The following is a 19,002-nucleotide window of genomic DNA, read 5'->3' on the forward strand; positions in this document are numbered from 1 at the left end:
CCATTACTATTCTGAAAGACAAATGCTTAATCTATTTCTTGTATGTAGAAACCTCTACCCCTTGGTGAGACTAGAAGGATATGTCCTAGTCCTATTTTTTTTTAAGTTAGAATCAAGTCACAAATAACCTTCTACAAGCTATTACCTGCTTCTCCAACCAGTGAACTGTCATGTCTACTACAAGTTTACCAAGGGTTAAACTCCCCACGGAGACGGATGACTAACAGCTCTCCCACAGCCAAAAGAGAATCTAAGAGAAGACAATTCTCACGATGCAAGTAAAAAAAAAGAGAGATACATCTGATGATGATAGGGAGACACTCAAAATTAAAAGGACATTGTAGACAGGTGAGGAGAAGGAGCGAAGATGTAACCGCTAGGAATCATCTTTCTTTTTTTCCGCCATGAATACAATAGAGACCATGAGTTGGGGGCCAGTTAATTATATTAAAAAAAAAAAGAAAGTATCTCCAGAAAAATCTTTTTTTTTTTTCTCAGTGAAATAGTTTAGTTCTTTCATATAACATATTACACAACGTTAACAACCATGAAAAAACAATACAAAATGCCCTCCGTTTAACAAGTAGAAAAATATAACTAGTATATTTATATTTATATATATATATGGCAATTGTGAATCTAATACTGTACAGAAGTAATTTATGGAATTTGTTTTTACAAATAAATTATAGCTTAAATGCTTTTTCTTTCTGTTTTAAATTCTCTCCCTCCCCCTCTGGATGTACAGGTCTGGGTTTCTGCCTGGGACCATGATCGCCCATCAGTGCCAGTCAAATGTTCTGCCCACCAGCTCGAAGAACTTCTTATTGGGCTCGTGGAAGTACTCGTGCAGTTTGTGGAGGAGTTTGGGGTCCACCTGGGGGTGCGCGCGGCCCTTGGACTCGTGCAAGCAGCGGTCCCGGCCCCCGTCCCGCAGGCAGTAGAACCCTTTGGTCTTGTTGAAGTAGAAGTTGGAGGCGTTGATCTGGGGCGCCAGGCGCAGGAACCTCTCCACCTTCTGGATCTCGGGGAAGGGGTCCCGGATGAGGCGGTCCCCGTCCACGATGTGGAAGCGGCCGAGCGGGAAGAAGCGCAGCCAGTTCTGCATGTGCACGTGGTACAGGCTGCGGTTGAGCGCCTTGTAGTCCACGTTGAGGCGGCCGTGGCGCACCAGGAACTCCTCGATGGCAGGGTAGGGCTTGCGCTTCTGCAGGTGGTTGTAGAACACCTGCGTGTAGTCGGACAGCACGCGCTCCGAGGGGTCCCGCAGGATGAGCAGCAGGCGGATGGCGGGGTTCATGCGGTGCACTCGCGCGGGCACTTTGGGGGAGGTGAAGTAGGCCGGGGTCTTCTCCACCGTGAGCTGGTGTGGCAGGGACAAGGGCATCTGGCTGAGGTACCAGCCCAGGCCCTGGCTGTAGTGCTCCTCCCAGTCGAAGAAGTGCACCTCGTTCTCCGCGGCCGCCACGTCGGGGTGCAGGCTGAGCATCTCCAGCAGCGCGCGCGTGCCGCCCTTGCGCACCCCGATGATGATGGTGTGAGGCAGCTGCCGGGCCGAGCCGTTGGTGGGGGCGACCCCCCCGCCGCCATCGCTGGGCTCGAACCCGGGAGAGGCCGGGCGCGAAGGCACCAGCCGGGGCTGGGCCACCAGCAGCAGCGCGCCCAGGAGCAGCGCCGCCCAGGCCATGCCGGACACCTGGGGGGGGGCCTCAGGGCGCCCCACGCGGCTGGGACCGACCTCCGATCAGTGGCACATGGGTGTCGAAGGTTACTGGGGAGAAAGATAAGAACAAGTACACGTGTTAACCCCAAATGGAGGAGAGAAGCCACACCGTGGACGCCTGTAATCTGGGCGCTGCGTTTTACCTTCTTTGGAGTCTTGTTCGTCTCTCTGTAACACTTTGTAAGAGGTTAGAGTGAAAAAAAACTATATATGTGTATATGTGTGTGTGTATATATACACACACACATATATATATATCTTTGGGGATATATATATATATATATATATTTATTTATATATATTTATAGAGCTATGGAGTCTATGGTAATTCCTGTTCCAAATGTGATGTTAGACATCTTGAGCACCCAGAGAAGAAGGACCAAAGCACTGGCCAAGGCTGTGTGCCAATAACTTTGTTTATTTAAATTTACATGCACTGATTTTTATTCATAGTACATTCCCTCTATTGTTTTTCATTTGTTTGCGCATCTCCGTATGGCTATCTCACACGTGGTACAAAAACAAGGCCAGAAATCCCTTCTCGGCCACCATTCCACAACCCTGCCCTACAGAAAAGGGTGGAAATCTCGGTCACTGGGCTCCACCCAACACCAGGGAAATAGCTTCCTACGTCTCAGTAGCCCTGTCAGTGATCTAGAACAAGGCTTGTTTCTTCACCCCCCCCCCACCCCCACCCTTTTAGGGGCTCTTCCTCTCCCAGGGCAAGCAAACCTGAGCAAGAGAACCATCACCCAGTACCCAAGCCTGGCAACAGTCTCACTGGGGCAAGCAAGGAGAAAGGAGAGAAAGGAGAAGGGTGCAAGCAAGGAGAAACTTGTGGGCTTGACACATGGTGAATGGAGAGCCATGACAACGCTGGCCTCACGAGGCCAGGCCCCAGCGCTGGTGCCACCACCATGGGAAGAAAGTGCCCTGGCCAGCAGCTGGCCTTGGGGTTCTACTCATCAAACCACACCCCAGCTCTTTATTTTGCTTCAGTAACATTTAAGACAGAGTCCCCATACTGCATCCCTCCTACGGATGCTCCTGCAGAGCTGAGATTACAGATACAAGCCACCACCCAGCACTTTGAGTGTTGATATGGGGGAGTCTCACGAACCTCCCCCACCCCGGGCTGACCTTGAATGAGATCCTCCTGCTCTCTACTTTCTGAGTAACTGGGGTGACAGGCGTGAGCCACCAGGCCTACCCTTGACTGTTTGCAGAAAGATGTGGTAGTAGGTTGGTAGGCACATGCCTTTTTTGGCCTGTGACAATGGAGAAGTCTTCACAGGAGAAATGCTTACAGTGGGACAAGAGGGGGTAAAAAGTGATGTAAGCAGAAGAGCAAAATGGCTTGTGTACATAACGCCTTACTGCGAATAAAGCAGCTCCCAATTGGCTCTATGGCTCACTGCTATCGCTCTTAGGCTTAGTGTAGGCATCTACTCTGTAGATGACCGACGTGTCGAAGGAGCCCCAAATGTAGTCCATTTCTAAAATCAGAGCCCGGATTCAAAGCTAAATTTCCTTCTCTCATTCTTCAAACTGCCTCCTTCTACCCAATTCCTCTTCTTCACCTTTCTGACAGCATTCGGCCAGTAAAACCCCAGAAGGACACACACAGGCTAATGACTACTTAGCCTTGGTGTTGGGGCCTCCCAGAGCGGGTATGTTGTGGGAGAGGCTGTGGAGGAGCAGATGCACGAGCACCTGTGTTTGGCAGCCTCCAGACCAGAGGAGACTTTGAATGCTCACTTCAGTAACTCTGCTTCAACACTGAAGGGATGGGTTAGAGACAGGCCTAGTATGGGCCCTGCCATGTTTATAAAACCAGTGAAATGTTTTCTATTGAGAAGATCCATCCCCTTCTTTAGAATGTGTTTAAATTGTACTTCACCATGTTAAAAACAAGTAACATTTGATGACTGGATCAGGCATGGTAACTCCTGCCTCTAATCCCAGCTTGTCCAGAATATATATATATATATATATATATATATATATATGAACAACCAACACAACCCAGGACTTCAGATCAAATTTCTTGATCTGTTTTCCCTGCCTTGAGAAAACAAATGTAAGTTATGTAGCAAGCAATGGACCAGATTTGCTATCAGAGAATGAGAGTGCACCAGGGCAGACACTTGAGAGATTAGGTAGCAAGAATTTTTTAAGGAGAAGAAGTGTTAAGGAGGGTTGGCCACGCAAGATGTGGTTTGAGGCCGGTTGTGCTGATGGGGTGTGCAGGGAGGGTAATGGGTCATTTGCTTCAGTCAAAGGAATGTTTCAGAATGCTTCAGTCAAATTTCATTTCCTTTTCAAATGATCATGTGGAGAGAAAAACATAGGCCTGGTGGTGGTGGTGGTGGTGGTGGTGTGTGTGTGTGTGTATGCACGTGTGTCTTTGTCTATCACATGTACGTATGATTTCATGGTCCAGGGGAAAGGTAAAGTACTAACACCTAAAACTAAGTATCACTTCTTCTTACAGTTCTGCATGAAGACCCACAAAACAATAACCCAGCTAGATCTGCTGTTTAGATAGTCTGGCTAGTTGATGCTGTTTTCTGGGTAGTACAGGATACCTCTGAGACGGCTTCTAAAGGGGAAATTACCAGCAGACAGCCAAAATATAGTTTGGCTTTTACAAAAAAAAAAAAAAAGAGAAGAAAATGAAAAAAAAGGCAGTTAGTAGTTAAAAGCCCCTTGTTTCTACTTTAATACTTTCTAAAAATGAATGCACTTATGTCTAGACCTTTTGCATTCCAAATATATTTCAGTTTTACAGGGGAAAATTAGCTGAAATCCTATCTATCTGTGTGTATACATATATATGTGTGTGTTTATGCCAGAGTAAATATACATATATTTCTAGCTACACATGTTATATATGTGCATATAAGTATATTTGCATATATGCTACACATGTATATAGACTGCGTATATGTATTTTATACACATATGCATATCTAAGTAAATAGGCCATGTTACTATTCACTAATATGCAATGGAATATGTATGCACACAAAATAGCGAGTAGGAGACAACTTCTTTTGCTGGCTCAATCATTTGGACCCACCAGAGGCATAGCCAGAAAAGATGCCCAAGTTCAGATGGAGCTGGAAGCTCCATCAGCACCACACTGACCTTGACAAGGGAATCTCAGCATCAGAATGACGCTTGGAATTCCGGCCCAAGAGAGTCATGTTGTCTTTTCATGTTATCAGTGAAGATGCTTGAGATGACTTCCCACAGCCACAGTTCCAAATCTGGACTTGGAAATTTTGGATCCTGAATTCTAGTCCTGTAGCCTTGGTTGCTATGACTGCTTTCTATAAAACAAGGATTGTGCTGAAGAGGTCCCCAAAGAAGAGAGACACAACAGAATAGAGCCAGCAAGGACAATTCCTTGGCCACCAACTTCAGAATCAGCTGATGCATGGGGTACACCCAGGATGATGTCACACCCAGTCATCTGTTCTGCTTAGTAGATGGGGTGAAGGCATCATGCTTCTAGCTTTGACCTTGGTCAGTGTGTCTTTGCCTCTCAGGGTGTAAAATGGGCACATTTCCACCAGCCCCAATGACTATACTGAAACGGAAATAAGATGATATGCCAGGGTTGTCCAACAGAAATATACTGTAGGCTGGATCTGCCCTTTTAAATTTTCTAGGAGCCATTTCAAACATATTTCGTGTGATCAACATATATCCAAAATATCACTGTTGCAACGTGCAATCACTATGCACAATCCTATGCATCCTTTTGTATCATGCCTAAAAAAATCCACTGTGTGGATCTTTATAGCACCTGTCCAGGCTATGGTGGAAAACACATGTGGAGCACTAAGCCACAGAGGAGGCCTTCCTGAGCGGGAAGAGGACCAGGAGGGTGAGTCTGAACTTGCCGAAGGCACAGACAACCATTATTCTCTCTGAAGATAAATTCACTCTTCTCCCACAAGGAATGAACCAGGTCATCCTGAACACATGGAATGGTCTGGAAGTTTGGAGCTGTCAAGGGCAGGGATCTAGAATGCTCCACAGCATCTGGAGCTGAGGCCATCCCTTCGACCTCCTCTCTAGTCTGTGTCATGGGCCCTGTGTAGGCTCTGGGCTAAGGATGACTTTTTGATTCATGGGATATCCTTCCTGCCAACTCCACCAGAGTGGTCTCTACTACAGGATGAATGCAGTGGTTTTGTCTAGAGAGCTGGGGGACAGGGCAAGGATTCCAACACTGAGCAGGCAAAGCCCGGGTCTTTGTTTCCCATTTCACTTCTTGGCAAGATCTACAGTTAGTGTACAAACAGTTACTGGGCCAACCAGTCTGATTCTTAACCAAGAACTGGGTGTGCATGAGTCTTACTAACTGGGCCTCTTGGTCTGGTTCTTCAGCCCTGTTAAATATTCATGCTTAGTGCTGATTCTTGGATAAGCAATAGCATTTCTATGAAGACTCAGCTTTGCTTGGATGAGCAAAACACGCACCTTCCTTCCTTGTAGGCCAATTAATAGTTCCCAGGGGCAGACACAGCCATTTCTGTGCTGTTTTCTAGGCGCTGCAGTGACAAACCAAACCCCGGGGCTCAGGAAGTCAAAGGACATGAACTCCTCGCACCAGCGACTCCAGGCTTCCGCAGGCCCCAATGTGAACATAAAACCACAGGTGAACCATGCAGGGGACTCCAGAAACATCCACAAGGGGACTTGCTTTAGAATTTAATCCAAATTCATTCCTATCGGGGGCCGTGGGGTGTCCCCTAAAGTGGCCCCTCCAGCTTCACATTGCACCTTCATCCGGGCTTAAGCCTCACTCACCTATCTGTCCTCCAGAACCCACCCAAACCCACCCATCTTTGGCCTTGGAATTTATGACTCCTCATTTCTAGGTTGCTAGGGTGCTCCAGGTTTTCTGAGGCTGCTGTTTGATGATCAGGTCAGGTTTGTTTTTTTTCCAAACATCTCCCCTAGTACACAGACACCCTCTCATTCACATCAACCCATTTGATGGTCCTCAAATACTTTCGGAGATCCCTTGGTTGTCTACTGTTTGCCCCTCCCTACAATGCACCTTATTGAGCCTCTTGGTTGTTGTCAGGTCTTCTCTGGCTGTTGGGCTCAGAGCCTGGTAGGATTTCCGGTACATTATAGAGACTGCTGTCTATTTGTTACATCAACTTGTTAAGGACAATCAACGGTTAGGCCAATGTCTAAAGGTTACTGAGAAAGGATTTCCATTTAGCAAACAGAGGAATTTTAAAAGTCTGTATCATATAGTAGTAGCTTTGCCAGCGATCTCTAGAGAGTCAAGCATCAGCCAGATGTTGCAAGGGGCTTCTGTATGTCTAATGGTGACAGGACATAAACATCTGTGAATCTAGAAAACATTTTAAATGTCAGAGGGGAGGAAGCTGTAACATAACCCTTCAAAATATTTTTAAATTTTTCTTCTGAAGTCTTCTTGTCACGTAATTCACATTATGACCTTGACTGTAACAGAGGCTCTTAGTCCTAACACTGGAACACATTCATGGACCCAAATGAAGTAAGAATAATATTTCATGAATAGAAGCTTGCATCAGCAACAGAGGTGTGCTAGCAGCACCTTGTCTGCAGAACAACTGGCCATTAACAGGAAGAAGAATATAGCTGGTGTGGTCAGAATCTCCTCCAGGGCAATAGGGATGATCTAATCATGGCCCACAAGTACTTGATAAGATTCAGGAAAAGAGATACAGAGGAAGGGGCTGCCTGCTGGACATGTGCCATCATGTGCCAGGCAGTAAGTACTGGCACATAGATCATCTCTTTTAACACTTACCACATGATGGAGAGGGAGGTGTTCTCTCATTTATTTATATTTCTAAGCAATGAAATCATGGCTAAGAAGAGTTGGAAAGCAAAGAAGGGTTTGCAATCAGACAGATGCAAGGTGGGATTCCTGTACCTAACTGTCTTCAGGTACCTTTGAGGGTTCAATGTTCAGCTCAGGTTTAAACCTACTTCACAGGGGAGCCATCTGGATTGAATGCTATTCGTACCAAGTACACAGCACAGGGCCCTACACATGACAAACATCAGTGCCCTGCCTCCCCCTCTCCCCACACTAGATACAGACATTTACTAGAAACTTACAATTTAGGGTAAATGATCTGCTCAAGATCTCTGAATCAGGAAATGTCATAGCTCAAATTCCAAGGCCATCTGCAAAGCTCTGGGCATTCATCTCTCCCTTTGCATGTCTGTGTTCCCGGTGGGCAGGGGGAAGTGAATTCCAAACAGCGGGCCGAGCTTGTACAAAAACAACATAAGAGAGCAGAAAGTACCAGATCTCATATGTTACTGTGCAAGAACTGCTCAGTTCAAGCATTCCATGGTATCAAATAATCGAATTTTCTAGAATTTACTGAAACCTAAATAAGATAGTTGGACAACATAACTTTCTTCTTCTTCTTCTTTTTTAATGCAACTGAACCTCTGGGCAATCAAAAGCATGAGGTTATTTCTTCTTTTTTAAGAGCCAAGCAGGTCTGCACTTTCATCTCTACAAAATGACTTAATAACCTGTTGCTGAAGTGTTAAATTTCCATCTTTGGCAGCTCAGAAAGTAAGAAATAGGAAACAAATTGAGCTTTGACTGTCACTCCGTGGAAGGGCCCTGATATTTCCAGACCAGCATAAATATTTATTTTCTCTACTTTGGCTCCCTATACACGACACTTCTCAAGAAAGGTTGACATGAGCTTTTGTCTGGACTTATAGTAGCCATAGCTGTCAGGTAGGATGGGATTAAAAAGAGTTTATAGAGTCCCAAGAACCAGAGGTCAGTTCACATAATGTTAATAAGTTTCCCTGGACCATATCAGCTGTCTGGTGAAAAAGAAATTGGCCCTATTTTCCTCATGAGGAAAGCTTAAGACTCTTGGAATGCAACTCGTCCAACAAGCATTCTCGGCAGCCTTACGTCCTCTGAAAGGCTGAGAGTTTCCAAATTTACAAAAATAAATATTGAAAGTACCTCAGTAACAAATATCACTCTCTAGAACTGAAGGAAAGAGATACCTTGTCAAGCTAGGGATGGAAGCAATGGGTCACGACAGGAGCAGGAACATGGAGCTGTAAATCTCAGCGCCATCTTGGAGTCTGTGAATGTCCCCTGATAGAATCAAAACACTAAATGCACAAATAAGAGATGCAACCTCACCCCGCAGGGTAGTTTGAAGCCTACCCATGCAATGCTTGTCCTCCTAAAGAACAAGATTAGAGGCAGATAAGCGAGCAAGGAGGAGTTCTGTGCTTTGCAACCTTGAGAGGCAGATTTTAGTCCAGGGTGTTTGAGGGATAGCCTGGAGTACTGCATTCCTAAGGCACTGGTTCTCAGGACCAGGCGGAGTTGGCTTACTCACTTCCAGTCCCAGGAATGAAGGGCCTTAGAATGTGCATGTCTGCCCAGATTCTGCCCACCTGGCCTGTGGGAGGAGTGTTCTGCGTGCTCCCTTTGTTTTCTTACTTGTGTGGAGGTAGTTGGCTTTCAGGTCCAGGATTAAAAATAATCATGGGAGATGGCAAAGAGAAGGAATCAGGATGGGAATGAGGCCGTTTCACAAGATCAAACCGGTAACAAGACTGGAACGGACCGAGGGCAGATCTTGGAATGAACAGAGAATTTAGAGCCAGAAACTTGACTCAAACCCCAGCTCTATCATTTAGAATGTACAAGACAACCTCTGAATTTCGGAGGCTGAGATGGGAGGCACTGGCCCTCTGTATTTGCAGTGAAGGTTAAATAAGATGGCACACATGGAGTGGCCAGGATATTGCCTTATTGCCTGGCCGGTGCCAAGCCTGCAAACGCCAGCCACTATTTTTGCCTCTGAAAAGAAAAAAAAATGCTGCACGGTATAAATGGGTCCCAGGGATGATAATTAGTCAAACACATTTGTTCACGATCCAAACTGCTGCAGTGACTCAACCAGCCAGGGGCTCAAGGAAAAAAAAAAGACAAAAAGAAACAAAAGGACAGTGACACACAGATACACAGAAGCAATCCAGCTCTCTATTTGGGGACAGCACAAAGCAAGGCCTTGCAAAGTGCCCTGTGAACAGGTACCAAGCAGCCAGGTGTGGGTAGCAGCAGCCCAGAGAAGGAGGAGAAGCAAGGCTCCTTCTCTGTGCACTTCATCTGCGTGGCTGGGCGCAGAAGGCAGCCGTGACCTAAATAAATCCTTCATTAGATGCAGAAAACACTGGCACAGGCGGCGCACGGCGGAGCGCTGTGACAGGAGGGTGGACAGGGCCTCTCTTATTTCTCAGAGCAGCTGAGGAGACACAGGGCTGTGCGAGCAGACGGGAGGCAGGCGCTGGGCTGTGGCAGCCCACTCTGCTGTGGCTGGCTTTGGCCCTGCCCCGGCTTATGACTCAACACCTGACAGGTGCCCTCTCAGCCACAGAAGCTCCCCCTACATGAGGGAGAGACACCATCCCTCAGCCCACAGGTGAAGGGCACCCATAAATCCCATGTGTTTCCCCAGAAATAGAAGTGGAGAGACACGGGGCATGGGAAGCAAAGAGAACCATGGGGTTTCTTGTTCCCTTCTGCCATTTCACAGAAAGGGAAGTTGAGGTAGGTAAGGAATGAGAATCCCAAAGTCAGGCACACAGGTTCTGAAAAATCTAGGAAACTCCTGTGTCCTGATTCCCTTGCCAGGGGACCCCAAAACACGAGAATGTGTTGTGTTGGAGCATGGAGGATTAGGAGATTGCAGCTGGAAACAGGGATTTTATAAACCAAAGTAAATTCATCCCCCTAGATGGGCAAAGAGAAAGGGAGGATGGGCTTCGTTTCTCCAGCCACTCTGTTAGGGACAGAATGCGTCTTTGTCATGTTCATGTTTTGGACTGCAAATCCCCAATGCAATGGTACGGGAAGCTGGGGTCTTTGGGAAGTGAGTAGGGTTAGGTGAGGACGTGCGGTTGGGACCCCTTAACCCAACAAGTTTGGTGTCTTTAGAAGAAAAGGAAAGGACCAGAGTGCCTTCTCTGTCCACCTTGTGAACACACAGGGAGGAGGCAGCCAGGGACTGAATACGCTGACACCTTGAAGCTGGGCTTCCAGCCTCAGTAACTGTGAGAGATGCCTTCCCTGGGTGGACCTGTCCTGTGGACCAGTTTAGAGCAGTCCAGCTGACTGGGATGTGGTCTGCAGCTGAGGAAAGGGCTTTTCCTGAGCTCTCCTGCTGTGTAAGCACAGGACTGCCGGTGACGTCACTCGGGAAGCTGGCTGGTTGTAGGCTCCGGGCAGGCAACTCTGCACTTATTCTGGCTTAAACAGGCAGCTGCTGCCAACCATGGCAGCTGTTGTTGGTTGGAAACCAGGGGACCAAAGCGACTGATCTCTGGGTTTTTCAGGATTCCATTTGCCTATCTATGTGCTCAGTCCTGATGTATATTACTTCATTAAATGGATACAACTTGGCCAATAAGAAGAAAGAGGCGGGGGGGGGGGGGCGCGGGCGGGGAGAATTGTAGAACAAACTCACAAAAGGCTGAAACCTAAGGGCTATATTGTGTCCACAGCTCATAACTAACATTTTACCAAGTGTCTACAAGGTTTCTCAAATGGCACTGCAATTCTGGGGATGTGGAAACAATCCAGTTACTGTACACAAATGGGTGTCTATCTGTGAGTATATGGGATCTTGGAGGACATACCTGGGAGGAGCTGCTGGAGAGGAGGAAAGAGGAACTGCTCCACAGATACAGGTGGGTAGAATATGTGGTGGAGCACATGGTAGTTCTTCTTCCCATAATGCCCTGAGTTTGCACTCAACCAACGAAAACTATGGCAGCTGCTCCCTGACAAGGCCGCAGTGGGAAAGTCAGTATTCTAGTTTCACTTTCAGGAAACTCGCTGCTTTACACTTGACTTCTCCTCTGTGTCTTACTCACAAGGTGGTGGCATGGAGTGAGCCATGGTAGCCACAGACCCAGGAGGGAGCTGGAGCAGGAAGTGCGTGGATGGAGGCCACAGGGGAGGTTCTGTGCGGGCATAACCTTGGAAGAGATGAGTCTGATCTGCAGAAAGTCCCCCAGGGCCACGGGCTGTAGTTATTTCGCAGCAGGAAGCTGGGCTGTGCTCTGTACAGAAGGCCCAAGCTGGACTTTGCTATGGGGCCCACAGGTGATGGTGGGCGGAGGTTAGGTGGTGTGAGGCTGTGAGAACTGCAAACCCCTTCAGTGCCTGCTGAAGGATTCAGGAATTAAAAACAGGGTCCTAACACATCTTTACCAGCAGGCAGGAGGAAAGTGAATGGAAGAAACATCTTTAAAATTTCTGTTCGACTGTGGCCCAGAGCTCCTTCCATCCGTATGGTTTAACATGATCATTTCAAAACAAATATTTAAGTGACCGTTCAGTAACATGACCCTGTTCCTTCACTTCACATATGGTTATATCCTGCTACATGCTTCTGGCTGCTGAAAATGTCATAGGTGAAAATGAATTGTAGATCCATAACCTATTGAACATCGTAGCTGAGTGACACAGCACACAGCACTGGAAGCGTCAACTGCTTCCTTGGTGCAGGGAAGTCCCCCCTGTGATGCACTGTTGTCTGTCAGCATCTTGAGAGCACGGGAGCAAGTATGACCAGCTCAGGCACAGCTCCATATTCTAAGCTCAACAGACGGGATCTACTGAATGCTTAGCATTTTCTCACCACAGTTAAGTTGAAAAACTTTAAGGCAAACCATCCTAAATCAGGATTGTTTGTTTGTATTGCCAGGAAGAGAGAAACCAAGTCTGCAAGGAGCTCAGGGGAAAAACTAGAGTAGAAATCAGCACCATCCCAGGTTCTTTTTTTTTTCCTTCTTGGACTAAATCTGCTGCCATTAATATGATAGCTGTGAATCAGCAAGAGTACACACTTCTTGCCTCTGCCCCCTCCCCCACTTATTTGCACCTGCCTTGATGAACACTTAAAAATGCAATGCAAGTTCAATATTCCTTTGTGCTGATGTTTGGGGGAATCAGCAAAATTAATTAGTATCTTATTTATCTTGAATTCAAGCTTTAAAATTTCTGTATCAATTTACCTTATCAAGATAATGCCATTTTATTACCTTGTCATCTTGAAATATTTAAATGTCCTGTGATGTATTCAGATTTACAGCACTACACATGAATTACCCTGGACACAACACTTGCAATCTCTTACTATCTCTCATCCCAATTGACATATCTTCAGATCAGATACAATGATCTATATCAAGGCAAAGCATCATAGACTGTGTTATTCATTTGTTCTGAATGCTAATGAAAATGAGTGATTTATGTTTTATGTTAAAACATTTGCTATCATTTAAATAAAGAAGTTGAAACAAGCAGGCAAGACTCAAGATGTAATCTAGATTCATTGGATGAATTCTGGAGCCCACTCCATAGGAATGCTAGTTATTTTGTGTGTTTTGTTGTTATTGTTATTGTCATGGGCTTGAACTCAGGTCCTGGGCTTAAGGTTAGCACTCTACCTCTTTGAGCCATAGTTCTACTTCTGGTTTCTGAGTAGTTAATTGGAGATAAGAGTCTCACAGGGATGTTTTTGTCCAAACTGGCTTTGAACCATAATCCTCTGACCTCAACCACCTGAGTAGCTAGAATTAGAGGCATGAGCCACCCGCACCTGGCTACAGTCTAGGTTTGAGTCCTAGCTCTAGATCTACCCTATACTCCTGATTCCAAGAGCAAATCATGTGACTTGTAGGTCTCATTTTTTCTTCTAAAGTATGGGGTTTGATCACAATATCAACTTTATAAGGCTATCATAAGAACAAAGGAGATATTACTACAAGGCACACATCAGAGTAGGCCTGGTATGTAGAAAGCTCACAGGATGTCAGTTATCTATCATCTTTTGGTTTTGCTTTTTACTGTTAAGGCTGACAAGTGCTTTATTCAGGTAGATAAAAATCACTATTGTCCATAATCTCAGGCACACAAAATGTAGCTCCACGGTCATCTTTGCTTAGGAATGAGGGCTGGGAATCAAGAGCTGGACACCAATCCTGAATTCTGCCCCAGAGTTTTAGTAGGCAGGACACAGAGACCCTCTAGGAGTTCTTCAGTATCTTCAGAATGCAAGTTGTAGACACTAAAGAAGTAGAGTTGTCTTTGTTGGCATCTATCCAAAATTCCAAAGAAAATGATGACCCTTAAAAGTTAACCACAGTCTCGCCACATCAGCCCAACATTTTATAGGTTCAAAATAGTCACTTCTGTTAAATTTCTGAGCTGCGAGTTTCTTGAAAATGAAAGGTACAGATAAAAAAGAACTGCTGCTTCAGATCGAGTCTCTCATATTCTACTCTCATTCTGCTCATAGTCATAACTAGCACTTATTCTATGAGTATTAATTGAATCAGGGGCCTGATTCACAGGCGGATAAGTTAGACGAGGGAACAATGTATAATCTATGCTTAATCATTACAGGAACAAAATAAGATGAAGAATAGAGTATTGCACTATCATGGACAGGCAATGGTTTGAATGTTCTCCATGAAGCATGTTTGGGAACTCCGTTACCTATACAACAGACACGGAAGAGTCAAGGCCTAATGAGAGGTGTTTAACTCATGACATTTCCCCGCAGCTGAATGAATTCATGTCTTTATGAGACGTGGGGACTGCTCACTCTCCCTTTCTTTGGCCCTTCCCCCTTTTCCTGTGGGATTATGCAGCATGACCACCCACCAGATGACCATATCATGTTTTAGATACAGATAGAAGGAGTCACATTTCTTATGCAAATATTCTAGTCCCACCTATTCAGTTACAATAGCAGAAAATAGGCAACGATGGAAGGAAACATGTGTATCCCTCCAAAATTCATGCTGAATTCTAAATGCCTACAAGTGGTGGTCTCTGGGGTCTGGCCTCGGGGAGGGGATGGATGAGTTGATGAATGGGGCTTCAGGAAGGTGATAATCACCCTCAGAGAAAGGGGCCGGGAGTGCATTTACTCTCTTCCTATCACGTGAGGATGCTGAGCAAATTTGGAAGTCTGCCATCACTGTGGTGTCCCCGACCTTGGTCCTCCTGGCCCACACTACCCTAGGAAATAAATTCTCCTGCCTACAAACAATCCCGTCTGCATTATTTCTTTGTTGTGGTAGTCTGAATTGAATTGAACAAGCCTCATATCTGAAGTTACTCAGTGACAGTAAAATAAACCGTTAGAAGCAAGCCTTCAGCATGAAGCAGGCACAAAGGGTCAGTACTTGTGGTGGAGAAAAATAATATTCCCTTTGTCCAGCTCCAAAGTGGAAGTTCTAGGCTGGACAGAGGTGATTTACTGCCAGACTTTCGCTTGCTCTCATGAATATGTAAGTTCAGGAGTTAGGGCTGCGCTTTTATTTCGTGGTAATGTACTTGCTTGGTATGCGTAAGGTCTTCAGTTCAATTCCAGGAAAACACACACACCCACACATACTGGGGAATGGGACTGAGCACTTCCTCAGGGTCCGACTTCTTGCCACATACAACACACTATCTCTCTCTAAGTAAATGGAAACATAACCACAGCAAAAGATCAGGATTTGAGAAAAACCACCTTATCAGCTCCAGGAATCAATGGTTCAGTGGAGACCTACACAGACACAGCAAGTTCCAGGGAATTGAAAACAAAGTCAACATCCATCCTGTCCCTTCCTTCAAGCAATTCAGGCCTGTATAAGGGTAAAATGTGTGGAGAGAGAGGGGAGGCAAAAATCATATACATAAAAAGTCCTTTATTTCACAGCACAATCAGGGCAGTGGGAGGGGCCAGGCTGCCAGTTGGTAAGACATAAAATTTTCAAGGAAAAGATGAGGTGAAGATATGAGTTATCTTTTAAAGTGGTACTATCTTCCTCGACTCACAATGGACTAGGAAAGGCAAGGTGCTGGGAATGAGGGAAGGACAGGAAGCAGCCTGCCTACCCTGGAATGTTCTAGATTGTTCTGTCTTTTGGTGCATTCTCCGGCTGTGAGACCTGAGGAACTCTAACTTGTGAAGCACCAGTTCCAGGCCCAGCATGGAGCATACTGCTGTGTAGACTCTCAGGATGAGGACCTCAGATTTCTTGCTCTTCTCTCACTTTTCCAAGACCATTGAGACATTAATAAAGTCAACACACATGTCAAAGCCTACAATCTTCTCAGTCTATACCATGACTCCTGAAGAAAGAGTTTTCGGAGGTATCTCATCTCCATTACTTTGACCAATCAAATTGCGTTGGTGCTGTGCCCATCACATTTATGTCTCCAACAAACTAGCGTGAAGCCTTAGGCCTGGTTTCTTATTCCAAATTGGCCCAAATCAGCAGATTTATAAGTGTTCAGGGTGTAAATGAGTAGGGCTTATGGTTTGGATAAGTGTCCAGGGCATGTGTGTTAAAGACTGTGCACTACTGGGAAGCGGGGAGCCTTTTGGAGAGGGCAGGACCTAGTAGGAGGCTGTTGGTTAAAGCAGGGTATGCCTTTGGAGGGGAGTGTGGAAGCCCTGTCTTATCTTCTTCCATTTGCTTTTCAACTGTCATGAAGCAATCAGCTTCCTCTGCTTTGAGATCTTATCACGATGGACTATCTCCCTCCACAGGCACAAAGATGACAGGACACTTGACCATGAAGTGAAATCTCCAGGACAGTGAGCCCAAATAAACCTTTCTTCTCTTTAAGTTGCCTCATCTCCGGCATTTTGTTGCTGTCCAAGAAAGCCAACTCCCACAGTCGATTTGGCCAAAGAACCACGGTTTTAGTCAAACGAGGCTCTGATGACTGGTGCTGACATTTCTAGACTGGCTTTGCTTAGTCTCCCCTCAAACGTTTAGATCTGCAGAGAGAAACTTTTAATACTCTGCATCACTAACTTGAGCTCTAAAGAGACTTCTTCCAATTACCCTACATCCTCCTTCCCCTCACCGAAACACAAGCAAACTCAGCAGTACGCAGAGGTGCCTGCCACTGACTGGTACGGTGGCCAGGCCTTCTCTGTGCATGGTCTTCAGGCCTTGTCCTCCTTGAGGAGTCCCCACCCCCACCCCCCACCCCCGTGAAAGGGGAGAGGTGGCTAGAGAAACAGTCACCTCCACAAGAAGTTGAAAGAGACAGTGGACAGACACAAACTGGACAACTCAGTGGAGAAGAAGGAAACGTGCGTCATTTGCTCCATGAAGAAGATGCCCAAGGCACGTTCAGAGGTCTGCAGAGGACAAGAACGAAGTTCATCACTCTGACATGAAATCCAGGCTGTTGTACATACAAGGCAGAAATAAATAAATAGCATGGTAAGAGCTTAGGGTTAAATCCCTGGGCTTAAATCCTGCCTTAGTTTGGTGCCCTTGGAAATACTGTTCTTCTCTCTCTGGACTTTAGCCTGCCCATCAAGAAAGAGAACCCTTTCTAGGGTGGTTGTAAGAATTAAACAAAGTCTCACAGGCCCACCTGACCCAGTAACAGGGTCTCGGTGACATCCATGCAGAAATTTGTAGTGTGATGATAGACATGAGCTTAAAGGAGAGAAAGAAATGAGTAATACTTCAGGTTTTATAACAACTAGTCTGGGCTGCTGAAATAATTGCTATGAATCCAGAAAGGAAAGGCAACTTTCCAAAATGTGCCATGTTTGAAAAAGATGGTCTTCAGCAAAGGTGCAAAACAGTGACCATACTGATAGCTCTGCAGAGAGACAGATGACAAAGGAAAAGATGAATAAAAAGCATAAAGTGGCTCTTAATTTTGTGTTTTTACTTAAAGGACAGCTATTAGGAGGTGATCAGCCTTTATCAGAGAACCTTAAAGAACTATTCAGGTAAAGAGGGGCAGCCAGGGCTGACAATCTTGAACACATAGGTTTCCTTAAAACAGCAGGGTCCGGTCCTTTGCCTGAGTATGTGACCAGGTTCTGTGGGCAAGGCTGGCTGAGGACAATGGCCCTGAGCAGGTATTTCCAAGGCTGGCCAAGGGCTGATGCACAGATTGGCCCTGCTGAGCATGCCCAGGAAAGAACAGAGTCCAAGTGACCCTTGCTCTTACCAAGAGGACATTTTCTCATATTATCTCCCTTATAAGGTGACAACGGATAGCTGCCCTCTTGAATTCTGGGAAATTTTAAGCTTAAAGCATCAGCCTTTCTCTCCAAACCTGACGTTTCTATTCACACTAATAGGACTTTGGCTTCCCAAGGACCACCACCAGGCCCTGGCTTCCATCTTGCCAGGTACGTCAACCCACACTTCATCCACAATTGTGCTCCTATACCCTGAAACAGGCACAGGGGTCAGGAGTCTCTTCTCAAGCTCTTGGAGAACATTTCTCCTGGAAGATGTAACCAAGGCAACAGAAATGACAGCCACATCACCTGTGTGATGTGATGTTCTAGCCGCATGGGGTGGGGGCAGAGTCAGGACAGCTAGGACTAAGCTAGTCTGAGCTGAGTCCTGCATCTCCGTACTTCCTCCTTGTCACTTGTCCAGTCTGGGTCTCTCTGGAGGGACAATGAGGGGTCAATGTAGGTATGTAGTACAGAATGTAGCGTGAGGTCTGAGGCTGGGATGGTTAGAATGGGAGAGACACCACTGAACTTAGAGCTTATTGCTACCTTCACTCAGAGCACAAAACAGCGAGAGAAGAATTCGCTTTTGTGCACCCACTGTGTGTTTAAATGTCTGAAAGTCACCACTAAGCACACTGCTGCATTTAATACTAGTAAAAGACTCGATAAGATGAAAGGTATTAAGTTTCTTGATGTTTTCATTCAGCAGTAATTGCTAAAGTGTCAACAGTCAACCAGGTATTGATTTAGATTGAATTCAAATTCAAGTGATATAGGCCAATTCTCCAAATTCCTATAAGACAATCACCTGGAATGAATTAAATATGAATTATATGCCTATATATATAAGAGATGATTAAAACTGTGGAAGAATACTTGAGGTTCACAGAGCTTCTGAACTTGCTCAAGGTGACACCAGCTCGAAGCATGTGGCCGGGACAAGATCTCTTCTGTGTTTGAGAGTCCTGCACTTAAGCCTCAATGCTACAAGACGATGAAACAGGGATCTTATTAGCTCCAGATTTTCCAAAGATTTCTCAGGCCATCCACAGAGATGAACATAGAGAAACACTGCCGATTGCAAACAGCTGCAAGAGTTACAGAGCAGGAGAAGAGAAAACAAGGGCGAGCAGGGAGAAAAAAGATTGGTATGTTAGCTGCAGACACCAAAAAAAGAGAGAATTA

General features: G+C 45.7%; 1 protein-coding gene across 4 annotated transcripts in view; it reads right to left on the bottom strand.

Annotated features, from left to right (window-relative positions):
- Positions 1–423: 423 nt before the first annotated feature.
- The window catches only part of Hs3st1 (heparan sulfate-glucosamine 3-sulfotransferase 1), a 29,422-nt gene continuing 10,843 nt past the window's right edge, over positions 424–19,002 (bottom strand). For 2 of the 4 annotated variants that reach the window (XM_042670279.1, XM_042670282.1), the window contains exon 2: positions 424–1,771. In XM_042670279.1, the coding sequence (XP_042526213.1) occupies positions 782–1,687 (906 nt within the window). In that variant the 5' untranslated portion in view covers positions 1,688–1,771 and the 3' untranslated portion in view covers positions 424–781. Of the gene's footprint in view, positions 1,772–4,873; positions 5,059–7,864; positions 7,986–19,002 lie in introns of those variants that run through there. The other 2 variants (XM_042670280.1, XM_042670281.1) reach the window with 2 other exon arrangements.

This window comes from Dipodomys spectabilis, unplaced genomic scaffold (genome assembly GCF_019054845.1).
Source record: "Dipodomys spectabilis isolate Male_0828 unplaced genomic scaffold, ASM1905484v1 ptg000532l, whole genome shotgun sequence".
Lineage (NCBI taxonomy): Eukaryota > Metazoa > Chordata > Mammalia > Rodentia > Heteromyidae > Dipodomys > Dipodomys spectabilis.